Source organism: Furipterus horrens, unplaced genomic scaffold (genome assembly GCF_987537825.1).
Source record: "Furipterus horrens unplaced genomic scaffold, mFurHor1.1.pri manual_scaffold_13, whole genome shotgun sequence".
In the NCBI taxonomy this organism is placed as follows: domain Eukaryota; kingdom Metazoa; phylum Chordata; class Mammalia; order Chiroptera; family Furipteridae; genus Furipterus; species Furipterus horrens.
Genome location: NW_028327183.1, coordinates 15,526,871 through 15,543,633, shown reverse-complemented (window position 1 = coordinate 15,543,633; position 16,763 = coordinate 15,526,871). Strand labels below are relative to the sequence as shown.

General features: G+C 41.2%; 1 protein-coding gene across 2 annotated transcripts in view; it reads right to left on the bottom strand.

Annotated features, from left to right (window-relative positions):
- TANGO6 (transport and golgi organization 6 homolog) overlaps positions 1-16,763 on the bottom strand; it is a 142,528-nt gene that overhangs the window by 59,258 nt on the left and 66,507 nt on the right. For both annotated transcript variants that reach the window (XM_090260412.1, XM_090260411.1), the window contains exon 15: positions 1,502-1,642. In XM_090260412.1, coding sequence (XP_090116538.1) covers positions 1,502-1,642 — 141 coding nt within the window. The remainder of the gene's footprint in view (positions 1-1,501; positions 1,643-16,763) is intronic.

The following is a 16,763-nucleotide window of genomic DNA, read 5'->3' as shown; positions in this document are numbered from 1 at the left end:
TATGAACTCTAATCCTTGGCTATTTTTTATTGCTGCTGACATCTATGAATGCCCAACGCCCATACTGGTGTCCAATTATTCACACGTCCGACCTACCTTTTTCCCTTCACTCAGGCCTATGCGTGAGATGAGAATCTCTGTAAAACTATCATACAAAAGCTATTTTTCAAAAATTGCCCTGCTGTGCTGTGCTAATGAGGAGGCATTGATGGAGCCCTGTAACGTACTGTCGCATTCAACTACAGGGTCTTCAGAAGAAAAAGGACAGACGAGACCATTTCCTCTGTGTTCCCATAATACCCTCCACAAGCCTCTCACCTTATAAGATGACTTGTGTACGAGTCAGCTTCTCCTACTAAACTGTAAAGTCCCTGCAGGAAGAGACTGTGGCTTCTTTCAGGCTCCTATTTCCAGCCCCTGGCACAGAATCCACCTTTCAGTAACTACACAAAAAGTGTTTTTGAACTGAACTACATTGATGTCATTACCCCCAACATTTAAAAATTAATAAAGTACATTCAAGATTAGAAAAACTTTGAACATTTGGAAAAGCTACCGAATTACCCAGGAATTTATATGATATAGAACTTGGCAAAAGCAGGAAATTCAATTAGAATTCAGAGAATGTTTGGGTATTACAATGGGTAGAGGTAGAAAGTGTTTCTTCCGTCAAAGATTTCTGACCCAAGTTCAGGATGCAAATGACAGCCACATACAAATTTTAAAAAGCAATCTCATTTATTTCTCTCTCTTTTTCCTTAGAATAAGTAATAAATATTAGCAAAGGATATAAAATATTTCCTAAATGTAAGGGATAATGTAAAATATAACTTAGTTTATATTATGATACAATAAATGTAAAAAAAGGGCATAAAAACGGTAGCAGGCATACATTTATCACTTCAACGGTAGCCACACTCCCATATTCAGCAGATATCAGAAAAGACTATCCATTAAAAAATCATGTTCATAAGACTAGTATAAAACAGATAAAATTAGCCACGTGCAAAAGCTTCCACATCCAAAAGCATCTGTAAATCTGTTACAGAAAGGAATGGATAACTTCTCAAACTCTGCCCAGTGAGACGGCGGTCCACATTGCAACTGAGATGTGGCTCGGCTACCAGAATGACGACACAGTATTGTGCCACTCCAGGGCATGCCGTTCATACAATGACGCCTCTTGGAGTTTTTACAGCTGTGAACAACCAGAATAACTGTACATGGCAGTCCTAGATTGAACTAACACATCTGAGTGATGTAAAAGCAGAAACAGAATGGCCCACATGAGCTCTAGAACAGAATCTTCCCAAAGGAGCCTTAAGGACATCTTGGGCCAGATCATTCTTTGTTGTAAGGGGCTGTCTTGTGCATTGCAAGATGTTTAAGAGCATCTCTGCCCTCACCATGGTAGCATACCGAGCCTCCAGGTATACAGACTTTGGTTCCAAAGACATACTGCTCCCCACCCCGTTTAGATGGATGGAACAAGAAAACTCACCTAATGCCCTGACAATTCGCATCAGAACCTCCCCGACTTTCATTCTGGTCTCCGGAGTGTGCTTGTCTTTGCTGCTGTCATACTGCGCCAAGAGGCCGAGCAGGATTTCCTCAGGGTATGCATCTGCGAGCAGGGCCACCCCTGGGTTTGAAAATAAAAAGAGAATTCATTACTGTTTAGGATTGAAAGGCAAATAAACCCAGACAGCCTGTGATGGGATGAACTCAGAGACACTTAACCACCCCCTGTAATTCTCAGCAAGGGCTGCCCTTTATCTGAAGGGACAACATAGTGAGCAGAAAGAACATGGGTCTGGGAGTCCAGACCCTGATTCTTCTAGTTCCAGGCCTGTGTGATCTCTAAGATCACCTCCAGCACTGACACGCTATGATCTATGAATTACAGACTCTTGAAGGAGAGGCTAGATGATTACAATCACAACAAGGATTTACACAACAGCAAGAGACTGGATTAAATGCCTTCTGGAATCTTGTTTCTGAGACTTTAAGGTTCTGTAACTACTACTGTCCCTGTCAACGCATCAGCCTGAAGCACAGCAGTGATTCCTGTCTCTGCAGCAGCTCTCCATTCCAGTATGAGTTCTCTCTGTAAAACTGTCAACACTAAGAGCAATTTCCACAAGGAAATATCTTCAGAGCCTCTGGGCATGATCAGTAGATACAGGCTTATGGCTGAGTTTTCTGGTGAGAAATAGGGAAGATCCTGCTCTTGAGTTCCCCTTCCCACAGCTTGCTGATCCCTTCTCCCATCATGCCAGCACCTCCCGAATGTGTAATCGGCAACAGTGTTACTATTATCTGTGCCCAGCTCCATATCAAAGCATATAAATACAAATTCCATCACTGGGGTTGGGTGGGTGGGAAAAGTGATATATTTCCAAAGAATAGTGAGAAAAAAAAAAAAGAAAAAAACAAAGGAAGGAAATAAGAATTTCAAACTATATCCACCAGGATTAGAACGCTTCTCACCACCTCCACCTCCACCTCCACCTCAAATGATGGTTCATCACCTCTGGTCTGCGGTTTTTCAACGATCTTCTAATTGGTCTCTCTGCTTCTACCCTATTACCTAATTGCAGCTGGAGCTTTCTGGTTAAAACATAAGTCAGGCCCCACCATTTTTCTGTCCAAATCCCTCAGTGGTTTCCCTTTTCCCCTGATTATGAGCAGCTCCCAATCCCCACCTGCCTTTGCTTCCTCTCTGACCTCATCTTTTACTCCCTGGCGTCCAGCAGCTCTGGCCTCCACGCTGTTCTCAGAGAAGACTGACTGCCTTGCTTCCCCCTCTGCCTGGGCTACTCCTCATCCACGCAGCCTCACAGCTTGCTCCCCAAACTCCATCATGTCTCTGTCCAAATACCCCATTTGTCATATATGAATGGCAGCCTCCTTCTCTTCCCATTCTCTGTCCCTCTCACCCTGCTTCAGTTTTCCTTGCAGCACTTAGTATTACCTGACATGTTACAGCTTTGCTTATTTATTGACTGCTCTCCTCCTGAGTATGTGAACTCTACAAAGTCGAGGATTTTGTTTTATTTCCTGCTATAGCTTCAATGCGTAGAAGAGTGCCAGCACATAGCAGGTGCTCAGGAACTATTTGTTAAATGAATGAATGAATAAAAAGAGTTCAAAGATACAGTCTTGACATAAATTTCAGGAATTAAAAAAGAAGATGGGGAATGAATAATATGTTTGAGAAATCTACAATTATTTTTTTTACCTGAGTTTAGCATTCTCCTGTTTAAACTTGACAGTCTTGCAGGCAAAGTCTACATACCGTTTTCTGTGTTACAGGTTGTGATTCCATTCTCTTACAAATCAGATATACACAAAGGCCGAGCACCTGCTGAGGGCTGTACTTGTCTGCCCATCCTCTTTTCTGTCCTCCCCACCTCTGCCTTTTCATTGCTTTGGGAAAAGCCTGGGAAGTCTCTGCAGGTGGTCCTAAGTCACAGCTCTCTTTATGTGGCCTCCAATTTTATACAAACAGAAGCTCTGCTCTTAAGGGAGTTTCAGGCTGTCGTAGAACCGGAATTAGATAGCTTCCCTGTTGGCAAAATGTGACCCTGCACTTGTCTTTACCCTATTATGTAAAACAATGGACAAGTTCTTGGAGGTCCAAGGTGGAATTAGAAACATCTTAGCATAGGAAAAAGGTCTGTGGCTTAAGAAAAGGATCAATGTATTGTTAGTAGGGAGAGAAAGGGAAAAGCTTCCAAATTCTGAAACAGCCCCAAAGGAAAAGTGAATGGTGACCAGTAACTGTCTTTCTGGTAGACGCTGTAGAGCTGGTATGTTACAAGGCCTCACACATATTACAGATCTGTTGCTATCATAACTACTTTTCCATCAGAAGTTCCCAACTAAAAAACCTGGTAGGTTTACTTCCTGTTGGGAATAAAGGTTGTGACTTTATCATGGAAATCAGTGGGAAAATGGGATTTGCTTTATACAACTTTGAATTAGATCTAGCTTTTCTAAAACACATCTACTATTAAAATCCCTCTTACTGTCATTTATGCCTATTTTCTCTCATTAATCTTTGGCAGAGAACAGTATGAGAATATTATCCTTCTACATGCTTCAAAATGAGCTCTTGATTTCCTCTCTGTAGCAGGCATTTCTGGTTGCACACAGCATCTACTCTCTCCCCTGGTAACAGCACCATGTATTCCTTTGGTAAGTATCCCTACTCCTCCGCTCTCAGCCTACGTGGTTGGAGTGGAGCTAACGTCCTACTGCCTCTCCCTCCACGTGTGAACTCATATCCCAGGCTGGCCAGGTAGGATATTCCATCCCATCCCCACTTCAGTGACTGGTTCAGGAACGGGCAATGCAATTCAACCCTGGAGCCCCCACAGGAACTACTGGGAAAAATAAGTTCTTCTCACCCTTCTTTCCTATTGAAGTTATTAACCTGAAGCTGCCAGTGGCCACTATGTGGACAAAGCCCACCCAAATGCTGCCAACACAGAGGAGGGAGAAGCCAAGAGAGGGAAGGAGAAAAGGAAGAGATCTGAAAACATGTTTTGAGCCCCTGGATCCAACTGTACTTCTCCCCATTAGGATCTCTGGATCATAAACCAATAAATAGCCTTCATGTGTATGCCAGTTTGAATTTTCAACCAAATACAGCCTTCTTCAAATATATACTTTTAATTTCATATTTTTATACTTTTCCTATATTGCTAAACTTTTAATTCCACTAGGGAGCTTTAAATTCTTCCAATCTTGCATTAAAAGGTTGCCAATAGCAAAGTACAGTTTGCTTGCTTCTGGCAGTCCCATGTTAGCAATTGTTTATCTTCCCGCTGGGCTGCTCCAGACTGCTGCCAAATGGCCCTCTGACTGTATGGGTGTTATCTTCTAGGATATAGTTGCTACCTATGAGTTTATAAATTCATAGAGGGCCAGGGAAGTGAAAAGAATCATATATGATGGTTAAGACTGTATAACAACGTAAAGAAATGAGTTTTTGTGTGGCTGTTTTTGTTTCTTACTTGAAAAACAGTCTGAATTTTGACAACTGAGGAAACATGGCCATAACCTTCCCATGAACCTTGGCCCCTCACACTCGATACTTCCTTTGTAATTTGAAAATGAGGTAATTTCTGGATCAGCACAGGGCTTCAAGGAAACATGACACATCAATCCCTTTGGCAAAGAAGCAAATGATTGAGAGAGATAGCTGCTCCTGCTCCGATCCCAGGAAAATGACTATGCATTTTGAGGTGTGGTGTGGCAGATAAGACACATAGTAGGTAAAGGTAAACCAAACCAGCCAAGAGTTTATGAAAGCATTCTGACCTGTGTTTGGGGCAAAGCATGGGATATAGGCAAATTAACTTTAAAAATATTATTTAAAGTACTTTATACAACAAAACAGAGACGATCGACCTTGTAAAATGACTTTTTCTCTCCCAATGACTTCCATTATAAAGCCATAAGTGTTTTCTGTTCAAAATAGTGTCGACTTCAAGATGACCCCTCAGCACGCGGCTCAGCGACCTTGCAGACCTTCAGCTGCAGCGGCCATTTAGGTGCCCTTTCCCCTAACGCAGCGCGCTGACACTGTAGGAGAGGCGGCCTCACTCCTGAGGTCTTTGCTGACTGGCGCCGTCCCAAAGGCCTGCTAAGCCTTCCCCACTTCAAAACTAACCTGCCTCATTCCCCTCGGCAGATAACCAGCTACCTCCCCAAATCCCACATCAACGTGGCAAACCACTTACTCGAACCTGTCAGGTGTTTCTGCCAAAAAAAAACTGTAAGAAACAAAACCCCACATACTGTGTGATTCCACTTAGAAAAGTATCCAAAATAGTCAAATTTATGAACAGAAAATAGGTGTAGGCTGTGGGAGCGGGAGGAAAATAGGGAGCGCCAGTGACTGCTAGTGGATATGGGGTTTCTTTCTGGAGCGATAAAAACTTTCTACCATTGGTTGTGGCGACGGATACACACTCTGTGAATATAGTTACTAAAACCCACTGAATTGCATACTTTAAGTGGGTGAATTGTATGGTATGTCAAGTATATCTCAAAAAGTTGTTATAAACAACTGTAAGAAAATATTTCATATCTACCCTTTTAGGTTTTTAGACTAGAAGAAAAAGGGAGAAAACATAGCAGATCTTGAATGTAAAGGGAAGTCAAGTGCCAAGAGCAAAGTGTCAGCTTCTTTTTATGTTCACATTTGTTTTGGTTGCCCCTGCAGAGCGAGAGTGGAAAGAGGGAGGCAATGATTTGTTATTTGAACGGAAAAACAAATCAGACATTTCACATTTCAAGGACTCCGTTGTGCATTTGTAAGAATTATGTGTAAAAATCTAAATCCTGTGATAAGACAGAAATTCAACTCTAGGAATTTATCCTAATAGATATCGTACCACAAGTAGAAAATTACCTACGTACAAAATCATCACTGTGGCACTCTTTGGAAAGACTGAAAACAAATGTTCATTAATAGAGGACTGATTAAGTTGTGGTCATTGATACAATGGAATATAATGCATCCATAAAAAATAAATAAGCTTTTTAAGAACCGATATGAAATAAATTCTAAGATTTTATCTTAAGTGAAAAAGCAAGGTGCAGAACAATGTGTACAGAATTCAACAATTTGTGTACACAGGGAAAATACTTTCAGAATAGCTCTGACAGTAAACACAAGAAACTAATGATATTGGTTGTTTGGGAGGGAGAAAATGAGGTGTTCAGGGGACAGATATGAGAGAAAATATTTTCATTCTGTATCTTTCTGTACCTTGTAAATTTTGAGCCATGTAGTTACCTATCAAATATAAATAAATACAAGTTTCTTAAAATCTGTGATAAGGGGCATGTTCTTTTAAAATAGAACAGCCTCTTTTAGGGGTGAAAATGTAAAAAGAATTTGCATTCAAACATGGCAGAATGACCACAGACATTTGTATTTTCTTCCTCCTGAAATCCCACTCAAGTGACAACTGAGGAGTAAAAAAGGTATAAATGCACAAACGAGTATAAAGAGAACAAGACAGGTGTCCAAGGCTGGAGCCTAGGTAAGGAGAACAAAGGTGGGGGACACTGGTACGCATTTGGTAGAGCTGTTGGATCATTTGGAAAAAATCAGCAATAATTACATAGAAAACTAAGCAAAAATATAAGGAAAAAAGATTGAGCTGGGCTCAGCAATGAATAGTACCCATATAGTCGGCAGCAAATTCTGCCCAATGAAGCAGCCAAATTGAGATGGGGAAAAGGAAAGAGGAGAAGGGGTCCAGGTGGGCATATACAGGTAGGCATGTACATGTGTGTGTGCGTGTGCTAAATCCTCACCCAACATATAGTAAAGAAATCCAAAATTTTTTAAATCAAGAGACATCTGTATAAGCATTTTCTTTATAAACGAGGGGATAATTACTAGGAAAAAAAAAAACACTTAAAAGGGGTGGGCAGAGGGGAATGGTTATCTCTGGAGACTAGAACTCTGAGAGGGTAAGAGGCAGGGCAGGGGATAAACTTTTTGACTCTTTACAAACTATCTTCAAAGTAAATTCATAAAAGTAAGTTCTTCTGAAAACTAAAGGAAAGATAAAATGTAGAGGAAGCTCTAGTTTGAACAAACAATGATGGTTAAGAGAAGAGGTCAGGCACAATGAAATTTTCCTTCTGATTACAAAATGATAATCACAGATCTGTGACTGTCCTCTCTTGCAGCTCTACAACACAGAGTTAATAAAGGTAGAGAAGGAAAGCACTATCCTTTAGTAGGTTACTTCAGTTGCTTAATCTGAGACCTCTCATTATGATGGAAAGTAACAACTTCAGCTCTACGAATCCAGGAAGCTACACAAAGCGAGGAAGTTGGTTATTAAATCTAGGAAGTATGGGGAGCTCAACTGAATAGCTGAGCTATCTTTGTAATTAGAGTAAATGATAATATCTAGCATGCCAAATAGATGTTAAGTTTCTCTGACGCTCCAAAGTTGTGTTAAGTGTGGACAAGTCCCAACAAATCTGTAAAGATTAGAGATGAGTGAGTATTACTCAGGCCTGAGGAAAACACAGGGTTAGACTAATGAGTTGTGAAGGCTAACAGCTAAAAATTTGTAAGAACTGTACCTAGTGTCCATCTCTTTAAATAAGGAACTAAATAATATATTTGAACACTGAAATAATGCCATTATATGGGCTGAAACTGTTTTCTAATTCCCATTTTGAAGGGGAAAAAGTAAAAATGAGTGAATAACCTATATTTACTGACAGTTAACTGTACTTGTTGGGTGCCATTTAGAGCATGAAATAGTATTATAATAAATAAAAACCTAGGCTTCCGGTCCAGATGGAGGTGTAGGTAGACACACTTCACCTCCTCGCGCAACCAAAGAAAGAATTACAACCAGATCTCAAAAACAAATAACACCCAGAACTGTCAGAAAATCAAGCTGTATGGAAGTCTGACAACCAAGGATTTAAAGAAGCTACATTCATCCACACGGGTAGGAGGGATGGAGTCACGAAGAAGGGACAGAGAGGCGGTGTGGCACGGATAAGCAGCGGCAGCAGCAGCAGAACAGACAGTCCCACATTCACGTGTAGTGGATAAAAATTGGGAGGGATACCCTAGGAGCAAGTGATCCCAGCCCCAGGCCAGACTGCACAGCCCTGGGTTCCAGCACTGGGAAGATAAACCCCCTTTACCTCCATTTGTAAAAACCATTAGGGGTTGGAACAGCAGAAGAAACTGGTGGATTTTCACTGCTTGAAGGGCCCACAGGGTGTTAGGATGTGCGCAAACCCCAGAGCAGCAGCCAGAGAGGCACCAATCGCATATGGGAAGCAGGTGAAGTGACTGAGGATGGCGCAAGCACTGGGTGGACCTCGGGAGGCCAGGTAGCAGTGTTGTCCCCTCTCTGGCCACCCCCACAACAAGCTGAGCCATGGAGTGGTGAAGCAGGTTGCCCAGCCCTGGCAATTACCTAAGGCTCAGCCCCACAAAATTTACAGGGGCCTTTGCTAGACAGGCCATAAGACAGGAAGTAAAAAGCAGCTCTACCTAATACACAGAAACAAACCCAGAGAGGCTACCAAATAGTGAGGACAAAGAAATATGGCCCAAATGAAAGGACAGAACAAAACCTCAGAAAAAGAACTAAATGAAACAGAGACAACCTATCAGATGAAGAGTTCAAAACAATGGTGATAAGAATGCTCGGAGAACTCACTGGGTATGGAAAAAAAAAAAGAAAGGAAGAAATGAAGGTTACACGAAGTGAAATAAAGAAAAATATACAGAGAATCAACAGTGAAGGGAAGGAAACCGGGATTCAGATCAACAATTTGGAACAAAAGCAAGAAATAAACATTCAATCAGGACAGAAAGAAGAAACAAGAAATAAAAATTTTTAAAAATGAGGAGAGGCTTAGGAACCTCCAGGATAACTTTAAACATACCAACATCCAAATCATAGGGGTGCCAGAATGAGAAGAGGAAGAGCAAGAAATTAAAAACTTATTTGAAAAAATAATGAAAGAAAAATTTCCTAATTTGGTGAAGGAAATAGACATACAAGTCCAGGAAGCACAGAAAATCCCAAAGTTGGACCCAAAGAGGACCACACCATGTGTCATAATTAAAATGCCAAAGGTTAAAGATAAAGAGAGAATCTTAAAAGCAGCAAGAGATAAGTAGAGTTGCCTACAAAGGAGTTCCCATAAGCCTATCAGCTGATTTCTCAAAAGAAACTTTGCAGGCAAGAAGAGACTGGCAAGAAGTATTCAAAGTGATGAAAAGAAAGGACCTACAACCTAGATTACTCTATCCAGCAAAACTATCATTTAGAATGGAAGGGCAGATAAAGTGCTTCCCAGACAAGGTAAAGCTAAAGGAGTTCATCATCACCAAACCATCATTATATGAAATGTTAAAAAGACTTATTTAAGAAAAAGAAGAGAAAAACTATGAACATTAAAATGACAACAAACTCACAACTATCAACAACTGGACCTAAAACACAAAAACAGAAAAACAAAAAAAAATTAAGCAAATAACCAGAATAGGAAAAGAATCATAGGTATGGAGGGTTACCAGCTAGGAGGCAAAGGGGGAAAATGGGGGAAATGGTGCAGGGATCAAGCATAGCTGGAAGGAACAAAATAGATGGGGATGTTAAGAATAGTATAGGGAAAGGAGAAGCCAAAGAACTTACACACACAACCATGGACATGAACTAAGGGGGCGTTTGGGGGAAGGTAGCGGGGTACTATACAGAGTGGGGCAAAGGGGGGAAAATTGGACAGCTGTAACAGCATAATCAATAAAATATACTTAGGAAAAAACCTAATAGCAAAGACAGTAAAGATTCCTAACATTCATTGTTTCCAAAATGTCAAGCAAAGTCCTAAGCACCTTACCTGATTTACCCACTTAATGCTTTCAAACAAGACTTTGAAGCAGGTACTACATTATTCCTAATAATACTGAGAGAGAAGCTGAGAAACAAGGGGGTAAAAAACACAGCTCAAGAACACAGAGCTGCCACATGGAAGACCAGAACTGCAAAGCAGCACTCTGCCATCCCAGGGCTCCCCTGGCAGCCATACCGAAGAAAAATAACTGCAAGATCAGTACTGACTTCACAAATCCAAACCCCAAAGATACAAACCTTACATTTTCAAGTATATGATGTTAGCCTCACTGCATAAAATTCTCTTTCTGTTGGACTCCAAGATCAGAGGAAGGAGAGGCACTCTGCACCCTGCTTCCCACACGAAGAGGCAGAATCCTCTCCAGGGTCTGGTTGGGCTTCACAGGGACTGCTCTGTCCCAGCTGGTATCTTTACACAGCATGTGGGAAAGGGAGGTAGTCATACTGGTTCATGAAATCACAAATGACTCTAACTGGAGATCCTGCTGCCATTCGTGATGACAGAGGAAATCCCATACTTGGATTTTAGTGAGTTCCAGTTTTTAGCCAGTGATTCTGAAGCACCTCCACTCCACAACATTTTTGTGGGCTACTGTTAAGGCTCCTAAATCTCTTAATTCTACTACCCGCCCCAAATGAAAAAAACAAAAACCCAAACCACCACCATAAAGTCCACTTTGGAAGGGCTACCTCTATCAAATAACTCTGGGCAACAAAGAGGAAGGAGGAGGAGAACAAAGCTGAGAAAAACTAAGCCTCAAGAACACAAGGTTGATCGAGGGTTCTGTTTTATTCACAGAAATACGAACAAAGCTGCTCGAATACTGACTGAAGGAATAAAGAAGGAGGGAGGGAAAAAAACAATTACCACTGCTTTGAGAGTAATCACTGCCCTACATGTTCAGAGAAACTTACACGTCAGCTGGTCGTGGCTGACAAATGAACAGGATATCATTCATTTATTATAATTCTCTTTATGTAGCTTTCAAAGAGTGGAAAAGCACCTTTACATTCTCTTTATGCTACTAAAAGAAACATTTACTGGTAAAAAAAAAAAAATAGGAGCTTCTGATTTCCCAGGAAACAATGAGTGGTGCTCTTTTAGACTATCTAGGTAAGAGAATAAAACCTTTATATAAGTCCTAAGACCCCAAGATGGGTGGTCCCGATGGGAGGAGTACCACCTGAACTTCGGATTCATTTGTTTCCTACGTTTCTGCAGGCATCTCACCTCAAGCCTAGGCAAAGGGAACCTGCAGGCTCAGCAAAGCTGACTGATGCGTCAGGTTCTCACTAGTTCTGAGAAGAGCCAAAGCCTCCCAGGGTTGTCACCTGGCCTGAAGCTCTGACAAGACAGGGCTGATCTTTCACATTCTCTGATGTCTTAGGACCCGGAGATTTGCTCTGGGCTCTGGGCGCCAAGCAGTGAGATAGCCAAGATCTAAACATTTCTGAAATTCTTTTTTTCCTCAGTTAACCCTGGCTAGTTGTCCTGATGAGCTGATTAGGCAGGTATTTGTGACAGGCACCAGAACCGGCTTCGAAAATACGACTTGTTGTGAAATCAGCAACCATGTCTCGTAGCACGTAAACGGTAGTTTCGTATCAAAACCAGGCAGAGGTACTATGAATTTCCTCCAAGAGGCCCCTCTCCCTGATAAGTGCACATGCACATACACACTAAACACGCCGCCCACAACTTCCCAGGGCGACCAGATCCAGTGATGGAAGAATGGCTGTTATTTTAGCTGAGCTACCTTACCATTACTGGTAAAAAAAGAATCTTCTCTCGTTTGAATTTAAGATGTTTTAATTCACCTGCCAAATGTGGTGCGTGTTGAGACTTCTCTGTGTTACGAGCAGTCAGCACATCTTCTTTCCCATTTATAAATTGTCATTCCCAGCAAGTATGTTCACTCCCAGCCTTTCCTTTACTGCTGTGTCACTGAGCTTAACTTCAAGTGACTTTTACATCTTCACATACAGTTTCTGACCCATCGACCTAACGGGGCCTCTCAGCAACCTAACAAGTGTTCCACGTTAGAGCTTCCGATGCATAATGGTGACAGATCAAACGCTGTGCCACCAGAGAATCGCAGCTAAGAGGAGCAGGGTGGCTCTGAGCTGTCATGTTCCTTGCATGTCCTTACTGTGAACAGCACCTGTATAGACACATCTGAGTGAAATTTTGCAAGACAAGAAATAATAGATACGTTTAATTTTATCTAATTAGTATTCTCTGACTTAATAATTTTGTAAATGGAATCACTTTATAAACTAAATACAGAAGAGTTATTAGTATGGTCTGGTTTCTAAGCAACCATTTCATTAAGAAAAGCTCTACTTGGGAAAAACATCTGTTTGTTAGTAAGGTTTCTGCTGTCATAACATAAATTCATGGGGAAAAAGCCATGGTCATCCTGTGATTTTTTTAATCCCTCGTTGTGCAGGGGTCAGCAGGGGGTACCACAACAGAGGGAGCCATCTGTTTCGATCTGTGCTAGTCTCTGAAACTTGTTATCATGAAATGATTCAGTTTTCCTAAACAGCCACATAACTTAAAAAAACATTATCTTCTGATTATAAAAGTAGTAAATGTTTATACTACAAAATGTGAAAAATGTAAGAAAAAGGCACTAATAGGGAAATAAAGAGCACTTGCATTTTTGACGCCTTCATGTTAGATCTCATTTGAAAAATGAATCCCACAGCGAAAAAAAAATTTTTGAAAATCACTGGCCTAAAATAACTCCATATTGTTTTACCCTTTTCATCCGCAATTAGGGTGCCTTTTGTAAGGGCTCAGGGCCGTGTGTTGGACAACTAGATTCAAAGATTTGCAGACACAGCCAAACATACGACACTACATTTCATTTTCATGTCTCAGAGAGACAGCGTTCTCTGACTGTGGCGAGGAGAAGGTGATGAAAAGTGCTGTGTGGCATGCCACATCACAGACGACATATGATAAAACTTCCTTCCTGGGTCAGATAGCTGGCCCAAGACTGGCTTTTTCAAATCCTTTTCTTTAAGTAGCAGAAGTTTGTTTTCGTATAAAATCTTTAGAGGAGGCTCAATTAAAAAGAAAAGCAGAGTCCTCTGGTTAGAGTAGGGTTGCCCAGTGCTCTGAGACCCCCCAGCTCACCCCTTTTTCACTGATCCCAAGGGTCCTGGAGAACACAGGCGTCCACAGTCCTTCCGGTCCGAAGGCCCCTCCCTGCCACAGCACTGCTGCTTTGCTGTTCCCTAGTCCTGAACTCTCTTCCTTCGCTTCTTTGCTAGGTTAATTCCTAATTATCCACCAGCTCTCAGCTTAGGGGCCACTTCCTCCTTCCCCTCCCAGTCAGGTAAAATGATCCTAAGACAGGTTCTCTTATCACAGTGTGCCTTTTCTTCACAGTACTTTCCACATTTATTTCTGTGATTATTTGACTGATACTTCCCCTTCCTGTCCTCCCCACTCTGACTATAAATCCCATGAAGGCAGTGCCTTACTCATAGTGCCCTCGCACCTAATAAGTGCTCAATAAATATTTGTTGAAATGAATGAACAAGCATTTTAAACCATCAAGAAACCGAAATCAATGGCCAAATACATTTTACAATTCTTTCTGTTCCTATCTACCAATAATGGAAAACCAAAGCTGGACACAGAGTGCTAGAGTACTTCTAAAACAGCCTTCCCCGAAGAAAGAAAACTTCTGCGATCATGCCCTGGCAGGTGGAAGGGAGAGATGACCTCATTAGGTCTTTGTTTGTGATCCATTCCCGGAGGCTCATTCCCAACCTTCCAGTCTCTTCAGGGACAGCAGAGATACCACAGTCAGAAAACAAAACCACGTTTAAAAGTCTAATGTAAGAATCTAAAAATGAGTAGCCAAAACTGCACAGATAGCATTTAAGTACACTTTTCCACCACTGCCCAAGATCTCGACATGACCAAAGAAACGGAAATTAATGCTTCCGTTAAAAATGTTAAATTTATGATTCAGCAACAAAAGGAACTATGTCAGGGTTAATAAAAATATATATAATTGGGCTTATTAAGTGTGTGAACAGCTTCAAGAGTCATCATAATCACATCTGGTGAGATTAGGAATTTTAATTTCTATTTGAAATGAAGGGTCATATAGATTACCCACTCTTTAGTTTGGGAGGGAAAGGTAAGAGCAGGGTGCTCTTCCAGCTGTTACACCAAAGTAGTTCCAGTGAAATGAACTGATTCCTTAGACAGTAAAGGAACATTGTACTTATAAGGCTAATGAGGAACTTGTGTTTAACTTATGAGCTCCCTCACTATTTTATTCTCCTTAACTTGCCTTCAAATTTCCACTTTACTAAAGAAAGGGAGACTCCAGGGCAAAACTTAAATAGCTGTTCTCCAAGGAAGGTACCTGTAACCTTCTTAATCGTTTATAGACATTTAACAACTGCCACTAACCCACGGCATCTTACAAATGCCCTCTTAGTAGCGAATCTGTCTTTGTGACAGCTGGCTTACATGAACAGGGAGGTGGAGGGTTTAAAATGAACTCTGGGAACCAAGAAATTAAGAAGAATTTAATTGTTTTAGCCCTGGACGAGTAGCTCAGTTGGTCAGAGCATCGAACCAAGGTGCCAAGGTTGTGGGTTTGATTTCCAGTCAGGACACATACAAGAATGAACTAATGAATGCATAAATAAGTGGAACAACAAGTCGATGTTTCCTTCTCTCTCTCTCTCTCTCAAAATCAATCAATAAAAATATTTTAAAAAACAAAAACAAAAAGGTGAATTTAATTGTTTTAGCTGAAAATGTCAGGATCTCCTGGTTCCATGGTTCAATTTTACTGTCTGAAAGAGCAGAGGCCATGATGATTTGAGAAAGGTAAGAAAATGGAATGGAGAGAGGAGGCAAGTACAGAGAGGGGTAAGAGTCTGGCTCTGGAGTGGACTCTAGACTCCATCACTTCCTGGTTGGCTTTTTACTGGTAACGACCTGTGAGCTTTGATTTCTTCGGCTGGAAAATGGGGAGATATATTGACTCTCATTGGTTTGTGGTAAGGAGTAAATGAAATAATGTGAAGTTACATCTGCTATGTGGTTGGTGCTCAGGAAATCATGAATGAAAATAAGAACAAAGGAAATATAAGTAATAATTATCAATAAGCATTGAATCCAGGAAGCCCATCACCAAGACATTACTGGTGGGCTGGAAACAATGAGCCTTTAAAGGCTCCCTAGAGCCCACAGAAAAGCCCAGGGGTCGGCATGCCAACAGCTCCCTCACTGCAGCCCAATCCCACTCTTCCCTTTCAGGCCCACGTTGCTTCACTAACAACCTGAACTGCCTACGTTCCTTTTACTTGCCTCGCTCTTGAACATCTTCCTACCTTTGCTTTTCTTTCAGCCTTAATCCTCTCACTCCATCTGCATATGTCTAAATCCTGCCCATCCATCCTTCAGAGTCCTAAAAGCTCCATGAAAAACTACTGTACTGAATTTTTAAAGTTTATTTTTTAAATGCATAATTTACTGATGTCTGGTATTATTTACAAGGTTGTGCAATGATCACTATCTAAACCTAAAACATTTTCCAGTCCCTAAAAGAAACCTCATGTCCATTATCAGTCACTCCCCATCCCTCTCTCCTCCCATATGCTGGCAACCACTGATCTGCTTTCTCTTTCCATGGATTTGCCTTTTCTGGATGTTTCATATGAGTGCGTCTGACCTCTTTCACTTACCATGTTTTCAAGGTTCATCCATTTTGTAGCATGAGTCACTACTTCATTCCTTTTTATGGCCAAATAATATTCTATTGTACAGATATATCACATTTTATTTATTCATTTATCAGGTGATGGATATTTAGGTTGTCTCTATTTTTTGGCTATTATGAATAATACTGTTATGAGCACTGACATATCAGCTTTTACGTGGATATATGTTTTCACTTCTCTTGGATACATATCTATGAATGGAACTGGTGGGTCATATGGCAACTGTTTAAACTTTTGAAAACTGCCAGACTGTTTTCCAGAGCAGCTACACAATTTCACACTTCCATTAGCAGTGTATGAGGGTTCTGATTTCTCTGTGGCCTCATAATTTGTATTACTTTTTAAAGATTTTATATATTTATTTTTAGAGAGAGGGGAGGGGAGGGAGAAAGAGAGGGAAAGAAACAATGAGGCATGGTTGCTTCTTGCACACCCCCAACTGGGGACCTGGCCTGCAACCCAGGCATGTGCCCTGACTGGGAATCGAACTGACAACCCTTTGGTTCGCAGGCTGGCACTCAATCCACTGAGTGACACCAGCCAGGGCTGTATTATTTTAAAGTAAGTTAT